The sequence below is a fragment of the Mustela putorius genome, unplaced genomic scaffold (assembly GCF_011764305.1).
Source record: "Mustela putorius furo isolate JIRA1106 unplaced genomic scaffold, ASM1176430v1.1 tig00004033_pilon_pilon_pilon, whole genome shotgun sequence".
Taxonomy (NCBI): Eukaryota; Metazoa; Chordata; class Mammalia; order Carnivora; family Mustelidae; genus Mustela; species Mustela putorius.
The window spans coordinates 2,282,480-2,308,965 of NW_025422169.1; the positions used below are offsets into that span (position 1 = coordinate 2,282,480).

Here is a 26,486-nt window from a genome sequence, read left to right on the forward strand (position 1 = left end):
TTTAGGAAAGCAACCATGAAATAGCATGGGACAAATGATTGAAATTCCTTCAATGTATTATGGGCTGAAGTCTCCCGACAGTAGGATTGGGGGAAAAGGTATACAAGCCACCTCCGTTCTTATTTCGGTAGTGTGACTGGCTCACTTAAACGTGGCAACTTTAGATCCACTGACCGTGCCTCAGGGAACTAAATCCTAAGTAAAGAAAATGGAAAAGCAAACTATGAAATAGCCAATAATCTTTATTTTGCACTTCCCCACCCCCCATCCCTCTCCAAAAAGCACTAATGGGTATATCTGTGCATGTGAAAATACTGTATAAAGTATTTAGGATGATCTCAAAGAATTAAACAAAACAAAACAAAAAACACATAGCTCAACATAGATGCTTCGTTTCTTTGTAGGGACAGAAACATTTTGGCTTCTAGAACAAGGAGGGCAGTGAAATACTGCACCCTGAAAAGGTCGGCTCCGTTTCCACTGATTTGCAATTTAACATTCATGGCAGAAAACCTCATTTCTCTAACCACATAATAAGTTTTAAAATATGACTAATTCATACACTAATATCAATTTACTTGGCATTAAAAAAATTCACAATTTCTATTAATATATTTGTATTAGGTTCAAAGCCCATATTCTAGCATTCAAGATATCCATTACACTGGCCCAAATTGGGATTATTTCAAAATCAAGTAAAAGTCCATATTTATTCCAAAGTTGCTAAAATATGCTAATAAAGTTAAATTTGATGTTTTACATTAAAAATAAAATATTTGGTTTATCTCTCAGACATCTATAACATATAATAAATAGTGGGCAGTATAGTAATATAATAAAGTTTTGTGATACCCTGAAATTTGATGAGTTTTCTTTAAAAAAAAATTCATAATATACTTCATTTCAGCCTTAAACCACAATCTCAATGAACAGATTTGCAGAAATAAAACAATATAAACACAAAATGCTACAGTATATATGTTTTTTCGTTTTTTGTTTCTGTTTTTGTTTTTTTGTTTTTTTTTTTTTTACTTTTGGGGAATCTACATGTCCATTTAGTAAAAGTTAAGTCAAAGAAACTTAAGAGATAACAAAACAATTTCAAATCATCAAGTACAGACTTAAATTGCCTTGTTGTCCTTCCGACTGCGAGGGCCCTCTCCCCCACGGCATCCGGGGCCCAGCGTGGGCTCAGCTCTAGGTAGGTTACTTGGAACTATGGCTCTGCTTCTAGCCTTCTTCGCGTATGTACAGCAGTTAATTACAGATGTGGCTGAAATCACCGTGGATTTCAGAGAAAGCCAGAATTAAACACGATAAAAATTTAAAAAATAACTACTTCATAAATATTTATTATTTACATGAGGGGAGATCTTCTAGTCAGGGACGGGGGGTTTTATACAAGTTGATGACATGTGGAAGCCGTGGGAGGAGCGCCACGGTCAGGTGCCACGGACGTAGAAACCACGTGCGAGTCAACAAAAATAATCTGCGCCAAAGCAAACAGGACATGATAGAAACCTTTTTCTTAAAAAATAGAAGGTATTTCACAAAAGCCTGAACATTTTACATGTTAGTACTAAAAACGGGGGTGGGGGTGGGGAAGCTTCATATATTTTCATCACAAAAATATTTACCGGTACTCCCAGTGGAGTTTCTTTTCTGTCATTGTGATTATCTTACTAGAGAGGGGGGACGGGCTGCAGACCGTACGGACTAGCGGCGTCCGGGAGTGACAGTCGAGGCGGCTGACACATTGTCTTCTCAGCTAACACCTTAACGAAAGGGCCCTGGAGAGAATAAAGAAAATCAGAAGGGAAGATGACGGTCTGTTTATTAGTAATACTTGTCACTGGTCATAGAAAAGCGGGGGCGTGGCGGTCCTGAGCCACGGCTCTCCTGGAGTCCAACTGCTGTCACACGGCCAGGGCCGCCCAGGCCGGTCTGTCGCGGGGCCCGGTCCAGGGTGGACGGGGTGTTCTCGTCCTCGGGCTTCCGAGGCCCGCTCCCTGCGGGAATGTGGGGCGCAGGCAGGATGCCGGACCGGCCCCAACTCCCCTCCGAGGCGGTGCCGCTCGTCCCCGCCGCGGGACGCGTCAGTGTGCCCGGTGCTTTCTCTTTTTGTGCTTCTTGTCCTTCTTCTTGTTGGCACACTTGGGGCAGAACCACTGCATTTCCTCCGGCGGCGCGGCCATTATTCCGACACAGGGCCTACGCGGGGGCAGGGGGAGAAAAGATTTTGGATCAAGCGGCTTTAGGTATATATTCTTTCCCTATGTGTGCCAGTAATTTTAATTAAGTAATTTCTAGGCCCGTGGCCCATTTAGTGGCGTCTGGGCTGGGGAGCTCCAGTGCAGGCAGCGCTGCTGCTGGGCGCGTGGGTTACCGGGTTGCAGGGGGCCCTTTTGGAGGCCCTGCTAGGGGTCTAGCGGTCACTTGTACTTTCAGCCAAAACGGGCTAGTTCTTCCGAGCAGTGGCCTGGTTTTTGTCTTAGAGGTGTCCTATATCGTGCAACTGAATAGATTTCAATCTTTTTATATCTGATGTTTAAAGTATAACCCGAGGAGATTATCTGCGTAAACTCTGGCAGGGATTCTTCAGTTTGGGGCGCAGTGGGGAGAGGCATGAAAAGCAGACCAGTCATCTCGTCCCGCACCTCGCCAAGCGTCTACCAAGGGGTTCCCTCCATGCTACTGTTCAGTGTTGCAGCATAGAAAATTACTGGGAAAAAAGGAAAGGGAAGCCCTACAGTTTGGGCTACACAAAATATTTAGAATTTAGGCTGAAGAACAATAGTCCAAAGGTTCTTGGTTTTGGCCTTAATATTAATCCCATGTTAATCTTACTGTGATCCTGCTCCCTGCACTGCTTCTAGGACAGCAGTAGAACTGTGAGCATGACCAGGACGGACGGCTGTCACCGCTGTGCCCTGAAGGGCGCCACCCCCCCCTACTCCGCTGGCCCCGCCCACAGTGCTCACCAGTGATACCAGTCGTCACAGTCGTCACAGCCGATCATGGGACTCCCATCGTCCGGCTTGTTGCATCCGGGGCAGATCCAGATCTGATTCCCCCACTCATCTCGGATCTGAGGTTTTTAGATGGGGGAGCAGGCAGCGGGGGTGGGGAGGAGGAGGCAAAAACAGAGATGCAATGGGCAAGAAAGAACCAAAAAGAGGACAGGATAAGAATGATTACTTTATCGCTCTATCCCATGAACCTCATAAACCAGTTAAACTAAAAAGAGAGTCAGCGGTTTTAACAATTTACTGAAGTCACGATCGCCATCATCACTACCATCACTAGCCCAGGACCCCGTGAAAAAGAGTCACTAAGTACTCAGAAGATATTTCTGATGACTCTTTCAAACTCTCTTTTGTAAGTCATAAAAACACAGCATTTTAGAACCAGTTCTATGAACTATATGACCTGCAGCCACTTTGATCTGAAAACCACTGTAAGCGCATAGGTCGGTACCGACTCGGGCCGTCACGGCAGTGGCAGCTGGTGTGTCGGCAGCCACGGAGCGCGGCCACAGGCAGCCTCCACGGTCACATCCACAGGCATGGCATTAATGTATGCGGCCCAGTGTGCGCGTATCACCTTATTACTTATTAGCCAAGCCCTTCTCCTGAACTGGCTGATAAGATCAAGGATATGAAAGAGCTGTTACTAAGTAACTTTCCATTCCCTTTATGACATTTTCAACTAAAGCACAATCAACTAAAGGGCAAATAAAATAAGGGGCGCGGATAACCAACGAGCTACCCGTTTCCACATCATTCGTTACGGACGTGCTGTGCTCTAGGGTTTGCTTTCCTAACTCGGCAGCTCCCAGCGAGAAGCATCCCGGATTAGGTCGCTTCCTCAAATCCCACATTAATAAAACCAATTTGGAAGAAACGAATCTTCCAAAAACAGCAAGAACTATGAGCTGATTTTCAAAGTTTCTACAGTAACAAGGCAAAGAATCTCATTCAGTTTATTTGGCAAGGAACAGTCGGTTTATATGCTTTCAAACACGACACTGAGTAGATGCTCAGAAAAGAACCACTGTGTGTGTGAGGGCGCACTGCGGACACAGACGCTTCATATATGAAAGCCTCCCGAAGAAACCAGGGCCGCTACGGCTCTGATTTAGCCCCCTCTATGCACAAGGGTAGAGGGCCACCAGTTCCCAGGTGCCAGCTGTCCAGGTATAGGACGGGTCCAGCGTCCTGGGCCCTGAAGTGGCCATGCATGGCCAGCTGGGCTGCTGGGTGACCTCTCTTGAAATGACCTCTCTGTTGCTACACAAACTGGCCCAGCATCCTTAATAACTAACATCCAGCCAGTGTACTGAATTCTCTCCAACATCTTACTTTGTTTACTCATCGTGGAACAATCCTCGGATAGGGGACGAATGGGGAGACTGGAGCTCGGGGAACATAAGTGACAGTAGCAAAGTCCCACTATTAGGCAGTGACATTTTTGCTTGATAGTCCATGTTGTCCCCAAATCACACATTATGGTCTCTGTCTACAAGTTTTCCATCCATGCTGCCTATGCCAATTAGATCCATCTCCAGGGAGTTAGCCCCCAAATCCACTGGAGAATCAGAAATTTTAGGTAGAACACATTGTGTTGATCAGCTAGTCTAACATGAACCCCCTCATTACTGATGAAGCAATGGAGGGGGAAGAGGTAAAATAGAAACTCTTTCCTGATCAACCAACCCGTCTCGCAGTGATGTGACCTCAATGTTAACACCTAGAACAACTGGTCCTTGAATGGGCCAATTTGATGATTACACCTTTTTTTTTTTTTTTTTGAGGGAGAGAGTGCACATGAGCAGAGAGGGACAGAGGGAGAGAGAATCTTAAGCAGTCTCCACATCCAGTGCAGAGCCCGAAGCGGGGCACGATCTCACGACCCCGAGACCACGACCTGAGCTGAAATCAAACTCAGATCTTAACTGACTAAGTCACCCAGGTGCCCCAATGATCACAGATTTTATCGTATCTTCTAATTTTGTCTTGAATTGCCAATTTAATATTTTTCTGTTAACGTTTCATGTCTTTATATCCTCTCTCAATACTTTGGAGATTTTCTTCTTATCCTTTCTATCATCATAGTGCCTCAAATGTATAAGGATTTATTGACACTTCCTTCTAAAATGCCTTAAAGAGATATAATATTTACTGGATTTATAACCACCACCCTGAGTCCTACCTTCCAATCCTATCTATTCAGACAGGCCTGTGCCACCCAGAAGCTGACCACAGTTTACACATGTGGTGGTCCCAGCAGTATTGCACACACATGCCTCTATGTGCCGAAAATCTCTCCATTGTGTGTCTGTCACTCCACAGTGCCCAAGGGACCTATTTATAAAAACGTGTCATTACTAGATTGACTTCAGGGTTTGACTAAGCCCTGATACTGCTCAGTATGGGGAAAACACCTGAAAACAGTCCCGTGACAAGAGCGTGAATTCATTCAACAGGCTGAGCTTGGCCACCTGCAGACGCGCTTCTGCACTCAAGCTCGTTTCCATGCCATGCGAGCGCTGGTATATTCCAAACCTTTGCCAATCAAATACCGTAATTAGCGATGTTACCCAGAAATAGCATCTGGGCCATAACATCTGTGCTCATGATGTAACTTACACTCTGAAGTGATAATTTAATTGCTTGATCAAGAAATTCAATGTGGGATTTAAATATCACCATTCATTCCTATATTTCTGCACTGACGTTGTTGCATATATGTATAAAACAATGTAAACTAAAGAAAAACAATGCTTTGACATTATTTATGGAGACTAAATCTGCAAACACCTTATATAATACTCTACGGCCCAAAGCTTGAAAATGCAGGGGAAAGTATCTTTTTGGTCATAAAGAATCTCCTCCGGAATCCCGTAATGACATATGACACAGCTTCTTAGCTGAGAACATGCTCATGGTGGAAGAGTGAGCTCCTAGGGGTTCTCAATTGCTCCAGAAAGAAAAGGCAGCGTACCACGTAAGTGCTGACGGTCTCCGTGACCACGCTTCGGACCGGCGCTTTGGATGTTCCAGCTCCCGAGACGGCTGGGGACGGGGCTGGCATCAGAGCGGGGGCCACGGCGGACTGCGTGAGGAGCGGTGAAGGCACCGGCGCGGGGGCGACATGCATGGGGACAGGGGTGGGGGCTGCGGCGGGTGGCGGGGTCTTGGGTCGACTCAGCGAAGGGGCCGGCTTAGCTTCAGGGGCTGGGACCACTTTGCTGATGACGCTGTTGACAAGAGAGAGAGAGAAGGAGAAATCACAATGGGCTAGTGGAACCAAACCAGGCGTTTAGAACATTATCACAAGTAACTTTCTTCTTTGAGGAGCAAAAACATTCTTCCGCATGAGTGTCCGTGGACAGCTATTGAGCTGGGGTGCAAGGTGCCCCCCATTCCCCTCTCAACTTGGTCAGAGTCAGGTTTGCAGGGAAGGGTTAATAGCAGGAGTGAGGGGCGCGACCCTGGGAGGGCTCCCTTCCTGCCCTTTCTGGCTGGCAGGTTTCTGTGTATCCCCAGATACTAGACTTGCGTGGTTGCGGACTCAGCACAAAGCCTAGATCTACCACAGGCTAGCCCCGTGAGCCCGGGGGAAGTCATTTCAAAATACTGTGCCTGAGCATCTGTACCAAGGTGGGTACCATCCTGGGCACTTGGCATATATCCCCTCAACCAGTCCTCCCAACAACTTCGAAGACGTTACCGCGATCCTGTTTCACAGACAAGGGAACAGGATTACAGAAAGGAATGGGGGTACGTGGGTAGCAGCCTTTGAATCAAAGCCTGTTCGATTCCAAATTCTTTCTTCATTTTTTAAAAAAGATCCCTTATTTGAAAGAAGAAAAGTTACATATTAATTTCAAGCAGAGAGATGACAGCATCACAGAGAGCTTAGAAAAGAGAGATACACAGACGTGTGCCTTCGCCACCTTGGCTTCTGATATCCCTTTCTGCCCTGCAAGGAACCAATGTCCTCAAGCCGGCAAGGATGCTTTTTTGTAGATACCCGCAAACAATATGTACTGTACCACTGTTTTTGTTTTCCAACTATATAAATAGAATATTGTACTATATTTATTCTTTGCAACTAACTTTTCCTAGTTTTTTTTTTTTTTTAATTGAGATACAGTTGACATATAACCTTGTGTAAGTTGAAGTTGTGCACTGTGCTAGTTTGATACATTTGATATAAATTGCGGTGATTATAGTATTGTAATAATGTGATTCTTATAGAAGGTTCAGCAAATGCCTTTATCAGGTCACCTCATTACTTCTTTTCTGTATTGTGAACACTTAAGATCTAGCTTCTTTGCAACTTGGAAGTTTATAATGCAGGAGTGTTGACTATAATCTCTATGTTCTGCATTAGAGCTCCAGAATTTACTTATTTACCTACCAGTGGCCCACTTAGTTTTTATGTGTCTTGATTTATCCCTGTTGAAGCGTACAGATCTGTATCATTAACCTTTACTGTTATACAGTATTCGTGGTATGAATAAGTCAAAAGCTTTGTGCCTACTGCCCTGCTGAGGGTAAAACAGACTATCTTATAAATGTAACATCCTGACTGGAAACATGTTCAAGAATTTCTGCACGCTATACAGTCCCACAAATTAAGCTGCTGGGTCCCAGGACGTGCACGCTCTCATCTTTACCAGGAATCCCAAGCTGGTCCCCTATACTGACTGACCAACCAACCTCCTCTTTCTACTATCCCACACTCAACATTCCAAGCCCAGCTTTGCTGATCAACAAAGTACAATACAGACAACTGCCTCTGAGGGTTAGAGTGAGAGCCTGGACAGAGAGAAACATGCCCCCAACCATCCAATGTGAAGTGCGAACAGCAGCACTGTGCTGACGGCGGTCGCTCGGGACGATCGCTGCCGTCACCACTGCCAGCCTGTACGCTTCTATCTTCTCAAAGTCTCTGTTTGGAAAGCACCTCCACTAAAAAGCATTGATTCTTCACTACTCTTATTAGTTTTTTTTTTTTAATGGATGACTAGATATTTTAGACTGATGTCAATTTTATTTTATTATTATTTTTAAGATCTTATTTATTTGAGAGAGAGAGTGCGCACAAGTAGGGGGAGTGGCAGGTAGAGGGAGAGGGAGACGCAGACTCCTGCTGAGCAGGGAGCCTGATGCGGGGCCTGATCCTAGGACCCTGAGATCGTGACCTGAGCCAAAGGGAGATGGTTGACCGACTGAGCCACCCAGGCACCCCTCATTAGAAGTTTATAAAACATTAAATTATTTTAAAAATTCTATGATGTAAGCAAATAATTAATGCCCATCTAATTGCTTTCCATTTGTCTCATGCAAGTGTGACTGCCCTCTTAACTTGGCTCTCCAGTGCCTGTCAAATAAATAAATAAAATCTTTAAAACAACAACAACAACAACAACAAAAACTCTGACTGTTGTCCTTTCATGAACCAAGGCCCACAGAGATTACGAAGCCTGTACAAATTCATAGACTACTGTGAGGCGGAGCCACGATTTAAACCCCGGCAGTCTGATTTCAGAACCTGTGATCCTAACAACATACTATGCTTTCTCTCTCACTGCTTACTGAGTGCGTTTTGCCTTACACATAAGGTGGGAGTTCAAAGACCTCACTCTGGGCATATTTATATCCACAGAGCAAGCACTCCTTATTTTTATGGCTAGGCTAAAATGTTACACACTATTTTTGGAGGCAGTTTCCCATAATGGTTTGAAATACAGGTGCTGGAACCAAAACTAAAGGCAAAGTAAGAACCCAGAGAGGTAAGCAGAACACAGATGTTTCTCCCTGAGGGCGTGTGTGCATACTGCAATTCTGATCTTTGGTTTTGATAAAGAGGACAGGTTTCAAAGCCCAGGACTGCCAAAGTGGAAAGTCTAACAGAACTCCCATCTCACATTAAAAACTCCCAGCGGGCTACAATGATTAAGTAAGAATGAATCAGAGCCTTGTGAATTCTTAGCTCTGCTGGTCTGGGACACTATATTTAAAGTGGACATGCAATGTGCCTTGGTACCCAGCACTAAACACTGAGAGGAAGTAACTTAAAATCTAGGCCTTATATTATTATTATTTTTAAAGATTTTATTTATTTATTTGACAGAGAGAGAGAGAGAGAGCACAAGTAGGGGGAGCAGCAGATGGAGGGAGAGGGAGAAGCAGGCTCCTTGCCGAGTAAGGAGCCTGATGAGGGCCTTGGTCCCAGTACGCTGGGATCATGACCTGAGCTGAAGGCAGCAGTTTAACCAACTGCGTCACCCAGGTACCCCTAGGCTTTATATTATTGATGCAGACAGTTACTAAGAAAAAAAAAAGGAGCACATAATCAAAGGAAACCAAACATAAGAGACAGCATCAGGGACAACTAGAAGATAACAGACAGAATAAAGGGACCCAAAAAGACTACAGAGACTAGAATTATCAACCATACAGCAACTCTGCCTACAACATTAAAAAAAAATAAAAGGTGAAGCATGACATTACGTGCAGGTAATAGAAAGTTATAAAGAGTGATCTAGCAGATTTGAAAAGAAATGAACTGACCTAGAAATGAAAAATATAGTAACAAATTTACTCTCAGCGGAATGAGAGAACTAAAAACTCAATAAGCAGACGGAAGAAATGATCTAGAATATAAATTGGAGGGGCAAGGAGAGAATACAATCAATTATGACATGTTTAATAATTAGTACACATTTAATCGTAATACTAGAGAAACAACAGGGCAGACGCAAAATTGTAACAAGAGTATCTGAGGATTTTTATGGACCTGATGGCAGATACCAATCCACAGACTTAAGCAGGCCAACAAGTCCCAGGCAAGATTAAGAAAGAGAGATCTGCACCTAGACACATCAGAGTGAAACTACAAAACATCATTAAGAGTAAAGTCTGAAAAGCAGTGAGAATGGAAAAAGAACATTACTTTCAAAGAAACAGATGGCGGCTGACTTCTCCGCAGCAACAATGAAACTGGAAGACCGTGGAATAACATCTTCAGTGTGTTGAGGAAAAAATGAATTTGTCTTTGAAAACATGTCTCACGGGGCGCCTGGGTGGCTCAGTGGGTTAAAGCCTCTGCCTTCGGCTCAGGTCATGATCCCAGGGTCCTGGGATTGAGCCCCACATCAGGCTCTCTGCTCAGCAGGGAGCCTGCTTCCTCCTCTCTCTCTCTACCTGCCTCTCTGCCTACTTGTGATCTGTCTGTCAAATAAATACATAAAATCTTAAAAAAAAAATCTCTCAGGAATAAGATGAAATAAAGACATTTTCAGGCAAGCAAAATCTAAGGACTTGCCAACAGTGGGTCTTCACTAAAGGAAATTCTAAACTAGCGATTCTCCAATGTTTTGGTCTTAGGGACTGCTTTACATTCTTAAAAATGACTGAAAACCTCAAAGAACTTGTACTTATGTGCACTGTATCTGTCAATATTTGCCATATTAAAAATCAAAACTGAGAATTTTTTAAAAATTAGTGATTCATTCATTTATTTAAGATTTTATTTTTTTATTTGACAGACAGAGATCACAAGTAGGCAGAGAGGCAAGCAGTAAGAGAGGGGGAAGCAGGCTCCCTGCTGAGCAGAGAGCCTGATGTGGGGCTCGATCCCAGGACCCTGGGATCATGACCTGAGCCAAAGGCAGAGGGCTTAACCCACTGAGCCACCCAGGCACCCCTTAGTAATTCATTTAAAAGAAAGAATAACAAACCCATTACATGTTAACAGAACATCTTTTACAAAAACAATTTGGGAGAAGACTAACACTAGGCTTTATACTTTTGCAAATCTCCTGAATGTATGCATACGTAACTTCAGAGGGGAGGAGTGTGTTAATGGCCTTTACAGATAATTGTGTAAATTCTTCAATACCGCACCAAAATGCAGTGAGTGATAGTTTCTTAAGTTAGTTGCTATGTACACTCTGAAACTGTATCGCTAATAAGCTTTCCACATTGTGTTACATTAAAATTCACCGAACAGCTAGTGCTCTGAATAGTTCTTTTAGCCACACAGGGTTTTATAACATCATGCACTGGTTTGTAATACTGGTTCACGGACTTACGCAGATCTTCCAAATATTTACACATTTCATTGCACAATATTAAAATCTCACATTTGGTGTTACCATCACCTCATCAAAAATGTCCTGGAGTACCGAGGAGCTGTCAACTTGGAATATGTTTTCCAAGACTCTAATTTTTACTTAAAAGTTGCCATTTTGCCCCGGCCTGCCTGCCCGCCATGGCCGACAAGGAAGCAGCCTTTGATGACGCAGTAGAAGAACGTGTGATCAACGAAGAGTACAAAATAGGGCAAAAGAACACCCCTTTTCTTTACAATTTGGTGATGACCCATGCCCTTGGAGTGGCCTAGCCTAACTGCGCAGTGGCTTCCAGATGTAACCAGACCAGAAGGGAAAGACTTCAGCATTCATCGACTTGTCCTGGGAACACACACGTCTGATGAACAGAACCATCTTGTGATAGCCAGTGTGCAGCTCCCTAATGATGATGCTCAGTTTGATGCTTCACACTATGGCAGTGAGAAAGGAGAATTTGGAGGTTTTGGCTCAGTTAGTGGAAAAATTGAAATAGAAATCAAGATCAACCATGAAGGAGAAGTAAACCAGCACGTTATATGCCCCAGAATCCTTGCATCATTGTGACAAAGACTCCATCCAGTGATGTTCTTGTTTTTGACTATACAAAACATCCTTTTCCAAACCAGACCTTCTGGAGAGTGCAATCGATTCAGACTTGCGTCTCCGTGGACATCAGAAGGAAGGCTATGGACTTTCTTGGAACCCAAATCTCAGTGGGCACTTACTTAGTGCTTCGGAGGACCACACCATCTGCCTCTGGGACATCAGTGCTGTTCCAAAGGAGAAAAGCTGTGGATGCGAAGACCATCTTTACAGGGTATACAGCAGTAGTAGAAGATGCTCACTGGCATCTGCTCCATGAGTCTCTGATTGGGTCAGCTGCTGATGATCAGAAACTTATGATCTGGGATATTCATTCAAACAACACTTCCAAACCAAGTCACTCAGTTGATGCTCACACTGCTGATGTGAACTGCCTATCTTTCAGTCCTTACAGTGATTTCATTCTGGCCACAGGATCAGCCGACAAGACTGCTGCCTTGTGGGATCTGAGAAATCTGAAACTGAAGTTGCATTCCTTTGAATCACACAAGGATGAAATATTCCAGGTTCAGTGGTCGCCTCACAATGAGACCATTTTGGCTTCCAGTGGTACTGATCACAGACTGAATGTTTGGGATTTAAGTAAATTGGTGAGGAACAGTCCCCAGAGATGCAGAAAATGGACCACCAGAACTGTTGTTTATTCATGGTGGTCACACTGCCGAGATCTCTGATTTCTCCTGGAATCCCAATGAACCTTGGGTGATTTGTTCTGTATCGGAAGACAATATCATGCCAAGTGTGGCAAATGAACATTTACAATGATGAAAATCCTGAAGGAAGCGTGGATCCAGAAGGACAAGGGTCCTAGATATGTCTGCACTTCCTGTGCTTTTAGACTCCCCCTTTTTCCCCTCTCAACCCCGAGATTGATTTAACACTGGTTTTGAGACACAGACTTTGTTTGGCTATTCCTCTATGATAGGTACCGTCAACGATGTTACTAGCCCAAACAGAGGGTGTTTTCTAAATATTAACTGGGGGACTTGATTCAGTAAAGCCACAGACTTATTTAAATATTCTTCAGGAATTTTCTAGTAACCAAGGTCTAAAGTAGCCACAGAAAGGGGAATATTGGGTGTGGTTATTTTTCTTCTTAGGCTATCTCCCCAAGTTTTACAGATTCCTTTTAAGTAAAGGCTAAAGTGAAGAAGGACAGAGCCAAGGGAGGTAGGTGTCTGAGGCATGAAGTATAAATACCACAAGATGTCGTTTTTATTCAGAAAATGGGGGAGATTCAAGTTTTCACACCGGATTTTCCAGGACGCACATTTCCCGATGTAGACCAGTCTCCTCTCGGTTTCTTCCGTTAAGTCAAAACTATGTGTTCCTCTTTCCCCATATATTTTTGCTTGTTAGTGTATTTCTTGAGCTGTTTTAATATTTCTTTCCTTTCTGTGAAATGGTTTTTAAAAAAAACGTGGGACCACCAAGTTGTGAAGATGTATGTTTTTACCTGACAGTCATACCACAGGTAGACTGTCCAGTTGAGTTGACAAGAGTGAATTGATAGCTTGTATTTGTTTTTAAAATTAAATTAATCCTGGATAAGAGTTTTTTTTTTTTTTAAAGGAGTTAGTCCTTGACCACTAGTTTGGTACCATCTCTATTTTGGGTGACCTGTTTTACCAGCAGGCCTATTACTCTCCATGACTAACTGTGTAAGTGCTTATAATGGAATAAATTGCTTTTCTATGCTAAAAAAAAAAGTTGCCATTTTATCATTTATGACAAATATTCACAGGTATCTCCGTTGAAGCAACGGGTTTCCTTTGCTCATTTCTGAGGAAACGTTGGCCGAATATCCAAGTTGGAATAACCATCGTTCGTCATTTGCTCTTTCAAGTAACAATGGCGTCTTGAGAAAGGCCGCTGGTTGAGCTTGCAACTTAAGTAATCACATAAATGCTTTCTCTCCCTCAAGACAATGATCATAATTTAGCGTGGAGAAAGAGTGTGTTATTAGGGCTTCCTACTTCATTGCTATCCACTCTGACACGCAAACTACCAAAAAGCTGGATATTCTGAGGGCCTGTGCATCACCCCGAGCACCTCTTTTCTAGAAGAACTTCAGGAAAAGGAAGGGGATCCCGTCAAGTCTGAGATGCAAGGAAGAGTGATAACATGCTGGTGTAGACACTGACTAAAGGAAACAATAATAATAATATATTATGGCATTATTTAAAAAACATAAAATACACGGAACCAATAATACATAAGCCAGCAGGGGATGAACAGAGCTAAAGCCCTTTAATGCACTTCTATTATCTGGAAGGAGGTCTAAAGGTATTAAATTTAAAATGCGGTAATTTCTAGATAACTATGTAAAGATTAGGAATGAGGTATATGTGTAACTTCTATACTACCAGGAAGAAAAATGGAATGTTAAAACAAAATACCCAATCTCACAGAAGGAAAGGAGAAACCTAGAATAAGACAAATAGAAAATCCAAAATAAGGGGGATTTTAAAGATCAGTGATTATATCACGTAAATGCTCTAAACAATTTACTTGTCAGCCTGGGTAAAGCAGTGAAACCGAACAGGATGCTATTTGTAAGAGGCACATGTGAAATCAGAGCAGTGGAAAGGCTGAGGGAACTGGCCAGCAAGCGAGGCACGTGGAATAGGAAACGTGACAGCACACAAAACACACTGCAAGGCAAGAACTACCAGTGGTAATGAAGGTTTCCTCATAATGATAAAAGGTCCCAACGTGCCAGGAAGATACGACAATTTAAAACTGGACTGCACCTAGAAACGTATCCTTAAAACCTATAAAGCGAAACGGACAGAACTGTAAGAAACAGACAAATCCACAAATGTAATTGGGGATTTCAGGGTATCTATCTGGAACTGACAGAGCAAGAAGTAAAAAAACTAGTAAAGGGACACCTGGGTGGCTCTGTCAGTTAAGCATCTGCTTTCGGCTCAGGTCATGATCCCAGGGTTCGGGGATCAAGTCCCACACCAGGTCCTTGCTCAGCGGGGAGCCTGCTTCTCCCTCTGCCTGCTGCTCCCCCTGCTTGTGCCCTCTCGCTCTCTGACAAGTGAATACATAAAAATCTTTAAAATCAAAACAAAAGGAAAACAGTAAAGAGGAGCCCCTGGTTGGCTCAGTTGGTTAAGCATCTGCCTTAGGCTTGGGTCATGATCCTGGGGTCTTAGGATTGAGCCCCACATGGTTCTCCCTGCTTAGTGGGGAGTCTGCTCCTCCCTCTCCCTCTGCCCCTCCCCCAGATGCCCCCACCCCTCTGCCTCTCTCCTGTCTCCCTCACTGTCTCTCTCAAATGAATAAAATCTAAAACCAAAATGAAACAAAAAAACCCCCAGTAACAATATATATAAGTTTTGAACAAAATAACAAAAATAACAAAACTGACCCAATCAACATTTTAAACTCTGTATTCAACAAATACAGATTCTTTATTCTTTTCAAAAACACTCCAAAAAAAAAAAAAAACAAAAAAAACCCTGAGCAAACAATTCCCATAAGGCCGAAGAGTAATTTGAATAGTCTGTGCGCACACATGCTTGTTACCCTGGCTATGCTAGGAGCTCCTCAAGGAAATGCAGGGTCTTTTTCTTTCTGTATCCCCAGCATCTAACCTGGTAACTGGCACTTGTAACCACCTCATAAATCTGAACACATTTAAATTTATTAAACAAAAGCTGGTCCTGCAGTAGTGATTTTCTAGAAATGATGCATTCAGGGAATTTTCCTAGCCAACAAAAATTACAGGAAAAATCCCTGCAGAGTCACATGCACTACGATGTGGGAAGAAAGACGGACAAAGGACAGGACAGGAAAACGTGGGGTGTCAGTAAAGCCAGAGGGAGAAAATGCAGAGAAATACCAGACAGGGTAGGAGGGCGGGGGAGACCCAGGCACCTGTGGTTGTCGGTTCCACAGAGCCGACGGGCGGGAGATGGGAGCGAACAGGAGGAAGACAGGAAGAGGCAGCAGCTTTGTGATCTGTGAGGACCAGAGGTGGAAATACACCCAGAAATCTAAGATATCAACCAGAGGAGGCGACTGGAGGGAAGGACATTTTCCGTCTCCAACCTTCTCACAGGAATGATGGGTGGGGACTTACAAAAGGACATGCAGAAAATTTGTTCCTCTGATTACCACTTTGTTTCAAAGTCACTATTAGCTATTCCAGTGGAAAAATGTTTGCTGGAGGTAACAGCTGAACCTATTACCTAAACTCCTCTTTGGGTATTCACGTGATCTAATATCTAACATGTGATCATCTAACGTGATCTATGACAATGATCATATAAAACTGAGAGTTAGCTTTGTTTGAATTGTAAGATGGTGTAGTTAATTTGGAAAAAAAGATAACTCAAATTACAAAGTGTATGTTAGATCATAAATTCTGAAGGGATTAAATATTTGGTAAAAAAAAAACATAAAACCATTAAAATACCCTAACAGACAAGTAAACATATGTTTTTAATCTTGGGCTAGAAGAGGATTTTCTAAGTATCTCCACAAACGTAGAAAAGGAAACGCTGATTTGATTGTGTAAAAAATCATAAATATCATATGCAAAATACCATAAAATATCTTAAGCAAAGGCAAAAGACAAGATGGAGGAAAATTATTTGCAATGTACATGAAAGTTCATTTCCTATGATATAAAGAGTTCTTTCAAATCAAAACCAAAAAGACAAACATTCTCACTAAAACATGAGCAGAAGACGCAAGCAGGTGACAGTGAAAGAAACAAAAACCGCCAATAGGAAAAAAAAAGATCTACAACCAAAGAAATGAATATGAAAACAACAATAAAATACATTTTTGGATACAGATTAAAAAGATTTCCAGATGGGGGAGTGAGAGTGATGGTTGTACAGCCCTTCTAAATGGTTACCAAAACCTTAAAAATGTACTAGTCCGGACCAGCAACTCCATTTGTAGGAAGCGATCCTGGGGAAATAATCAGACAATTATGCAAAGATACGGGTAAAGAATATTATTTATAGCATTGTTTTTCACTGCAAAAAATCCCCAATACTACAATGACTATAGTTTAAAATACTCCCAAATGGGGTGCCTGGGTGGCTCAGTGGGTTAAAGCCTCTGTCTTTGGCTCAGGTCATGATCCCAGGGTCCTGGGATCGAGCCCCGCATCAGGCTCTCTGCTCAGTGGGGAGCCTGCTTCCTCCTCTGTCTGCCTGCCTCTCTACCTAGTTGTGGTCACTGTCTGTCATAAAAATAAATAAATAATAAAATACCCCCAATGGGGGATCAATTAAATAAATGAAGATAAACAAAATGGCACTGTTATCTGAAGAGGTCTCTCACACACACACACACACACACACACACACACACACACACACAGATGATGTTTGCCCCCCGGAAACTTACAGAGAGTATGCATAAGAAAACCCAATTTTTCTAAGGAAAAAAAAAGCAATTAAGAATGCACGAGTGTGTATTTAGAAAGAAGTTCAAAATAATATCCACCAAAATGCCCTGAAACTGGCTCTGCATGTGGGGCTATAGGTGGTTCTTTCTTTTTTAATTTTTGAATTTTTAAAATTTCAATTCCGGTAGAGTTAACATGCAGTGTTATATTAGTTTCAGGTGTCTGATATAGTGGTAGGTGTTTGGTTTGTTTTTTTTTTTCCTTCTTTTGGTTTATCTGTAAATATCACAAGTAACTTATGTAATAAAAAATTTAAGTTAAAAACACTTGCCACAATATATACATCCAAAATGATGCTGGGAATTGTGAGTGATGGTTTGAACTGCACATTTCTGATCTGTCCACTTTTCTGTACACATGCTAGAGTTTATTTAATAACCTTTTGGGAAAACACGATGGCTTGGCTAAAGCCTTCCAGCCAAATGCTGAGAAGTCCCAGGCTAAATTCAAAAGCCGTTCAAGTGAGTGCACTAAGCAGAGTATACCATCATCAACAGAGATCAACAAGAAAAGGGTCAAGGTAGGAGAACCCCATGAAGCTATGCTGTTCTGGCACACAATTAAAATCATAAATTTGTACAGCTGGGAGATATTAAGATGGGTTCACAGTCTCGGGTCTTTTCAAAGGAAGACAACGTGTGTAGTTACTTTGTGTCCCAAATATGTGTATATCTGTGTCCATCACCCACATTCGGCAGACATTTCCTGGGAGTAAGGTGGGTATATTTGTCTTTCAATTATCTGCAGGATAAAACAGTGTCTTAATATACATTCATCAGCTTTAATAAGTGTTAAGGCCTAATGGTGCCTCGAGAATTCTTAAAAATAAATACTTTGCTTTTGAATATTTTTGTGGGTTTTAAAGACCTAAGACGAGGTCAATTTCCTCTTTTCCTTCCTTCCTGCCTACCTTCCTATCATCATACCCAAAGAGTTCCAAAGCCCCTGAGATTTCTATTTGCCAGCATGGATTCGGGTTCCTCACCTGGGAACTGACCCTCAGACCAAGAAATGATGATCACATCAATGTCAGGATCAAGCACATCTCGAAGGTTTCGATCTAACTATTGTCTGGAGGTGCTTTTAAGTTGCTTTGAGCTCTACCAAACACATAATGAACATCGTCCACCTTGCTTGAGTCCAAGCCCTTCCAATTTCTTCCATTTCTCTCTTAACCTATATGGCCTGTGGATGGTGCCCCTGAGAATGGTTTAGTTTTAGCTGTACAGCCAGTGGGTGTAGAGACTGGCCATCATCACTTCATGGGGCAGGGCCATTCAAATTTTCTGAGTGGCAAAAGGAAAAACATTCAAGTGGGTACTCAGTGTTGATGAGACAAAACCTGTCCTAATTGTCTGTTTCCAAGAGATCAGACTGGTCACTCAAGTGACTTGTTTTTCCCGATTCTTCTGCATTTCATGAGAAAATACACAAAAGAGTCTGAAAAGTTATTTTTGATTTTAGCTGCTAGGTGACTTTTGTGGTAACCAGATACATAGCTTTAAGAACAATCCTTTCATTATCTCTTCAATTTTGCACACTCCAGGAAAAATAAACAGTATACCATGATATAATTTCTCATCGCCTATGAGATAAGTTATCATCACCTAACCTAATTAAGATCACTGTAAAAATAACTCCGGATTCCTCCGGGCCTTCACTGCCAATCTCCACTGTTCCATGCTTCTGAACAGTGTTTTGCTTCTCTCTATTTTTCTCCCTGAAGTATCACCTTTTCCCCTACTTAACTGCACGGCAGGCAGTTTCTCCCCCAGCGCTTTCTGTTGACTAAGCAGTGTCGCTCAGAGTAACCAACACCGCCCACAGCTGTGTCCCACAATGGCTCCATGCTGCTAACGTTACATCTTGGGGAGGATTGGATCAGAGTGCCCTAACTGCTATAAACACTGGCGTTATTCATAAAAATGTGTAGAAGGAGGGATTTTCCGTGGGATTTCTTTACCTGTTTCCCCACCACAAAACAGTGAAAGAAACAGAACGGGTCATGGGCTGCTTGGCCTGTAATGCAAACTCACAGCTTGACAAGTCAATAAAGAGCCAATCCTCACCTCTCCAGCCACACTGAGCCTCCAAGGTTAGAGGCAAACACAGTTTGGATAAGTCTGCCCAGGGGGGTTAATGATCCTTATTATTTAGCTATTGTGTGCAAACACTAGGAAGGCAGTAATCTGAATTATCAAAGCCCCCATAACTGGCTTCTAACCTGCATACAAAGTTCAGAAGTTCCCTTTCGGTGGTTCGCTTATTCACCCTAACAGCCTTTTTAAATGTAACAAAATAAAGCCCAAAATAAAATAAAGGTAAAAACTGCTGTAATCACCTCCAGGAATTTAATGTAAACTTTGGGACAGGCAGGTTCTTCACTGCTTGGAAGAAAAACCACTTTGATTTAAAAAAAAAAAAAAATGTTCCTTAAGCCACAACTTGCTTTTCCTCTTCAGCTCTGACATTTTAGTCAATCTCAGAAACACCACGTACCGTCCGAAATAACATAGAAGACAAGGTCCCGTGTTGCGTTTTACACTAACTCCTCACAACACACACACAGAAAGCCTGCTGAGATTTCACTTTCGTGTTACTATAAAACTGCCTATTTGGGTCACAGTGGTTTTATAAAGCATCACAGTTTTGTTTTCTTCTCTTCATTCTGAAAGTCCTAGAAATACTCTACGAAGGGCACGTGAGCCACCCAGGCGTCAGTGACCCAGGATCACGTCCCTGGAGTCCCAGGATTGAGACCCGCCTCGGGCTTTTTGCTCCTCCTCCTTCTGCCCCTCCTCCTGCTGACACTCTCTCAAATAAATAAATAAAATTGAAAGAAAGAAATAAAGAGAGGGAGAGAGAGGAAGAGAGGAAGGAAGGAAGGAAGGAAGGAAGGAAGGAAGGAAGAAAGAGAGGAAGGATGGGGCGCCTGGGTGGCTCAGTGGGTTAAGCTGCTGCCTTCGGCTCAGGTCATGATCTCAGGGTCCTGGGATCGAGTCCCGCATCAGGCTCTCTGCTCAGCAGGGAGCCTGCTTCCCTCTCTCTCTCTCTGCCTGCCTCTCCATCTACTTGTGATTTCTCTCTGTCAAATAAATAAATAAAATCTTAAAAAAAAAAAAAAAGAGAGAGAGAGGAAGGAAGGAAGGAAGAAAGAGAAAGAAAGAAAATGAAATGCTACCTTGAAGAGTGCGAATCAGCCTCTGAGGGCCCCATGCCCCAGTCCTCCTGCCCTGTGTGTCCCCTGAATGGCCGGGCTGGCGGACTTGTAGGACTAACAGGGTTCTGTGAAAACAACGGTGGGCAGCCTCCGCGCTGTGGGAGAAGACACTGAAGCTTCTGATTCGCTGTCTCTCGGATCACTTGCTCTGGGGAAGGCAGCTGCTACGCCAGGGGGACGCAGAAGCTGCCTTTGGATGAGACCCACGTGCCTGGCAATGGAAGCCTCCTGCCAACAGCCACGCACGTGAGCTCCCAGCCCCGCTCCAGCCCTGGAGAGGCCTCCACTGCTGCCCTGCGCAGCAGCCGGACGCCAGACCGGAGTCAGAACCACCGAGGCTCCTGGACCATAGGCAACTAGGAAGTAACAAACGTTTATTGCTTTAAGTTGCTAAGTTTTAGCGTCACTGGTTATGTGGAAGTAAGAAATATACCAAGTGTTTATCTCATGTAGGTATATAAATAAATATTCAGAATTTAGGATAAGTGATGTTTTAGAGTATCAGTGCTTAAAATGCCAAATTGTAACAGCGTCAGCTCCATATTTCACATTTGATCAAAAGGAACAAATACCAAAAGACAATTATGAGAATCGGTTTTATGTTGATTCTTCAAATCAATCATTATTCCTTGTTCTTCTTGATCCTCACAGCTCAACTTTTAGCATTCATATAATTAACACAACTGTAAATGGATTTAATTCCTCAAGCTCATGGCTTGCCGCTTGAATATTTACATCATCTCATAAAACGGGTATTTTATCTTGTCATAGCCCAAGAACATATCAAGTAGGAAACATTTTATCTTTTAATTCAGGCATGACCTATTTGAAAAATGAAACAAATTGCATGAAGTAATTAGAGGAAAATATAGCCATTGTTGAATCTTCACTTCCAAAGGCGATACCCAAATGATTATACTTGTATTGTCAAATGCTCAAAATCTGTAAAATATCCTAAAAGGGTATTGATATTCAGATAAATCATAAATAATGCATATTTTTTCATTTTTGTAAAAAGATACAGTAGAACGATATTTTTTAAAAAATGGAACAAAAGTGGTCACTATTTATAGGGAAAGGAATAGGAAGGGCAGGGCGAAAGACGTGACAGCAGGGTCTCTCTGGATAGGTCTTATCAGAGCTTCAACTTTGGAATGAAGTTACTTCTTCACATGTGCAGTAGACTGAATTTATGAAATTGCTTACAAGTTGAAAATAAATGGAAATAAAGGAACCCCCAAGTATAAAACCACACAGAAAAAAAAAAAAATTCAGGTGAGTGTAGGAAGACAGCATTTTGGTTACACATCCAGAGTGGGTTTGTCTTCAGAACAAATGGAATGCCACATCTTTACCCATGCATCTGCTGATGGACATCTGGGTTCTTTCCATAGTTTGGCTATTGCGGACATTGCTGCTGTAAACGTTTGGGTGCACGTGCCCCTTTAGATCAATACATTTGTATCTTGAGGGTAAATACCCAGTAGCGTGATTGTTGGGTCATAGGGTAGCTCTACTTTCAACTTTCTGAGGAACCTCCATACTGTTTTCCAGAGTGGTTGCACCAGCTTGAGTTCCCACTGACAGTGCAGGAGATGTGTGTGTGTGTGTGTGTGTGTGTGTACATATATATGTGTGTGTGTGTGTGTATACATATATATGTGTGTATATACACACATATATATGTATACACACACACACACACACACTGGAAAACAATGGAGCCACCAAAAACACACAAAATTCTGCCATTTGCAACGACGTGGATGGAACCAGAGTATCTTGCTGAGCGAAATAAGTCAATCAGAGAAAGACAATTATCATATGATCTCTCTGATATGAGGAATTTGAGAGGCAGGGCGGGGAGTTATGGGGGGCAGGGAGGGGAAAAAATGAAACAAGATGGTACCAGGAAGGAGACAAACCATAAGAGACTCAATCTCAGGAAACAAACCTAGGGTTGCTGGAGGGGAGGTGGGGGAGGGAGAGGGTGGTGGGGTGATGGACAGCGGGGAGGGTCTGTGCTATGGTGAGTGCTGTGAATTGTGTAAGACTGATGATTCACAGACCTGTACCCCTGAAGCAAATTGTATGTTAATTAAGAAAATAATTAATTAAAAAATATGGAATGAAGAAAAAAGGAATCTTTAACTTTATTCAGCAGTCTTATTAATAGGAGTAATAGTGGTATTGTTGCTTCTAGTAATAATCATTATTAAAAGGGCATTACTTTTTCATATAGTTCTTGTAGAATAAAGCAAATAAGTAATTATGTTAATGCTGTTAACAATCACGACTTCTAATGTAAAAGAAAAGATGCGGAAATAAACTCAAAGAAATAACAGTAATGTTAAATCTTAGCTGGAAATAACAGTATAGATTTATAATTTGCTTTCACTGTAAAGGCCTAGAAGCAAGGACATCCCCAGTAGCAATGAGTACCTCTAGCACCAGACTGATTCCCAAAAGCCATTCCCCATAAGAAGGAACCAGTGTTCCTTGAAGGAATGACTAACTGCAGGTCTGTGGTCAGGAAATACAGAAGATAAATCAGAACGTTTCGTACCAGAAAGTGAGAGAGCTATTAAAGATGAATGAGGTTGAGATAAATCCCAGAAGACTGCACAAAGACCCATCAGTGAAGCTGGGACCATTCGGATATTTAAAAGAATTGGGGGGAGGGGAGAGAGAAAGAGAAAGAGAGGAAGAGGGGGAGGGGGGAGCGAGAGAGTTTTGGTTTCTAAAACCAAAACTCAACAGTCCCCACAGGAGATTAACCACGGCATGAACTCCAACTCTTTAGACAAACGTTTGGCAAGTAAAGAGAAAGAATCAAGGATTTATCCTGTCTCTTATACGAGCTATGTTTCAGGGTAACCGAAATCCCCTAGTTGATGAAGAAAAACTTGTCTTTATTGAGGGATTTCAGCTAGTAAATGTGAAAGGAATGACTTAATTAGAATAAATCTACCATTTCACAACTCCTAATGAAATGACCGGTCCAGCGTTCGTGGCGTCATGACAGCTAGAAACGTGCCTGCTGACGGCAGTTAGAAATACAGAGCAGCAAAATATCCTCGTCCAACAAGAGCTGAACTTGAATCTAATCCTATCTTTAGAACTAGAAGTCTTTAGTGCTAAATGCCTGTGACAGGGATAAAACAGCTATTGAAATGATGCTACAAGGGAGTAAGCAGAGAAATCTAGAAAGAGAGGCATTCTCACTGGACGAATGACCCGGTTTCTTCGAGGAGTGGACGGCGTGGCCAAAAGAAGGACGGAGGGTGAGAGCTCTAGGCTCAGAGGTACTTAGTCTGGTTTGGATCCTGATTCAAACGGAGCCACTGCCCCCAGATATGTCTGAGACCAGGGGAGGCAACTGGAGAGGGGCTGGGAAGGAAACAGCAGGAAAATGTTCAGACACCTCATGTGTGGTAAAACGGCATTGTGATTACACAAGAAAATCACCCTATTTTTCGAGCCACATGTTCAAGTACGTGGCTGTCACGTGACCCTGGGCTTGGATTTTCTTGGCCAGGACTTGGGCAGGAAAACAGAAAAGGATTCAATCCAGCAAGTGTGGCAGCCTTTTGAGAACAGTTAGATCTATCAGGTGGTGGGTACGTGAAAGTTTGTGAGCTTCTTCAGTTATGTTCGAAAATGTTCACAATAAAAAACTTCTTAGAACTACTGGTCGTGCGCGTTTTACCCAGAATGATTTAGGTTCATCACTTCTCGGCCTTTTGGCTCAGATCAAGCGCAGAATGATTTCGGTTCATAAAACACAAAAAAGCCAGGGCACGTGTGCACTCCTCCATCAACAGCATAATTAACATTTCTGAAGGTAAATGTGCTTTGGTTATTTGCCTTAATACATCTTTGCTTTTCCATCTCCTTTTCACATTTCCCCATCTCCAAATTTCACTCACCCTGTAGGGCTCTATTCAAATTCTCCTCTCCCCCAAGGCTTTTCTAACTCTTCCTAGCTGGAAGTAATCACCTTGAACTTCTATCTAATTTTGGATGTGCCTCTTATGGCCTTTAACAGTTTCTCCCTTCCGCTGTGATTATTTCTATGTTCTTGAGAGGAGAGCCAACATCTGATTCCAATGTGCCACTTGCATACGCGTTATCTCCTTCAACACAGTGGTACCATGTATATCATGAACATTAATATTTGTTGAATATAGATCAATTTTTAAAGAACGGAAAACCCATGAAGGTGTTCTCGAGGGCACTGTCAGGGTTCTTTTCAAAAACTACATTTTCTGAAGTCAGAACTTTTAAAAGATTTTGTGATTTCAGAAAGGCTTCTGCTCTCTCCAGCAAATAGGAGGGTACCTTCAGAAAGGAAGAACAGAGCCAAATGCAACTAACATTCAACACAGTGAGACTTTACTTTTAATAACTCCTCGATGAGGAGGATGCTTAATTACTTAGAAGAACATGCTTTCACATGAAAATATGCTAAATTTGCAAGTTAACTATAAAAGATAAGAAACTCATTCATTCACTCATTCACTCATTCATTCATTTTCGGATTAAAGAACATCTCAGTTAGCTGAAAACATCGAAAGCAATAAGATGATATTCAGTGAACCTGAAAAATGAACAAGATTGTGACTGAGATTTGTATCTCACTGGAGTGTTATAAAACTCAGTTATTACTGCAGTCATGCTCGGAAAATCCAACACCGCGACTTTAGAAGATATTAAAATCTGATAATAGCTGCTGTGTCTTCACCAAAAATCACCATGTTTCCCATGAACTTTTATCTTCCTCTGTAAACAGCAGGAGAAATATCTATAGATATACTAAAATAAGTGAATATACATCATGCATAATGTATATATACACACGAAAATACAGGTGCATATACATACATACCTGTACATATTCTAACTTGCAACAGTTACAAGCACATGTATTTTTTCATTCACATACATAGCTCGCACAGCTCGATTAAGTCCTACACTATGGTGCTTATTCCTGACAGTTACAGTACATACTGTATGTATCACCTGGGCTTGTGTGTATGTAAAGGATACTATGTAGCCTACTCTGGACCACTCAGGATCCTTCTCTTCGATTTTTGATTTTAGATCTTTAGTACTAAAGATGATCTTCCAAAATGAGAATGAAGGGGATTTCAACAACTTTTTTGGAAAAGAACATGTCCAGTTGTTAAACTGTGAAACAGGAAATGAGATAAAAAGATGTCTTCCCACACTCCAAACAAATAAATGACTTATACTGATCACTGATAAAACAGTTAGTGGGCAATCATTTCTGGCTGTATTAATATTTAAAGGATTTTTATGAATAAAAAGATCCATTAAAAAAAAAAAAAGCTCCAAGGGAGTTTAAGCAGTAAGTAAATAAAGCAAAATAAAATAAAATGAAATGATGTTTCTAAAATTTTCTCTGCGGCAGAAAAGGTCTTGTGGAATTACTCCACTGACTTCAGAGTTGCATTCAAAGTGAGTATCATTCTATATGTATATATTTGTAAAGATTTTATTTATTTATTTGACAGAGAGAGAGCACAAGCAATGGGAGTGGCAGGTAGAGGGAGAGAGAGAAGAGGCTCCCCACAGAGCAGGGAGCCCGATGTGAGGCTCGATCCCAGGATCCTGGCATCATGACCTGAGCTGAAGGCAGAGGCTTAACCAACTAAGACACCCAGGCACCCCAGTGAAGATCATTCTAACAGAAGGAGAGAAAAAGAATTAAGGAAGAAATGAGAAGGTCATGCAGATCATACATACTTCGAAGCCTGAATATAGACTTTTTTGAGTTTTAGTTTTAGTTTTTAGTTTTAAAGACTACTTCAGAGTTTGGTCTTCTGGTCTTCTCAAAGTTCTACCTACCATCCTGTCACATCAAGAATGGCCTGGAAGGATGAGAGGAAAGTTACAAAACTTGGCCTGACAGATATGTCAAGAAAGGACTAGACATCAGGCTAGGCATGGACACAAGAATCACTCATTAGCTGCCCCACAGTCTCTTCGAACTTCAGAACGGTGAGGTTTAACCAATCCTTCTTACATACAGTCATTTCATTCTCATTTCTGAT

General features: G+C 42.1%; 1 protein-coding gene and 1 pseudogene across 1 annotated transcript in view; one reads left to right on the plus strand and one right to left on the minus strand.

The window, feature by feature from the left end:
* Positions 1-222: 222 nt before the first annotated feature.
* The window catches only part of TAF3 (TATA-box binding protein associated factor 3), a 172,633-nt gene continuing 146,369 nt past the window's right edge, over positions 223-26,486 (minus strand). The window contains exons 5-7 of the mRNA XM_004757957.3: positions 6,004-6,259; positions 2,982-3,088; positions 223-2,211 (exon numbers count right to left, since the gene is read on the minus strand). Coding sequence (XP_004758014.1) covers positions 2,097-2,211; positions 2,982-3,088; positions 6,004-6,259 — 478 coding nt within the window. The 3' untranslated portion in view covers positions 223-2,096. The remainder of the gene's footprint in view (positions 2,212-2,981; positions 3,089-6,003; positions 6,260-26,486) is intronic.
* On the plus strand, positions 11,273-12,594 carry LOC123389792 (annotated as a pseudogene).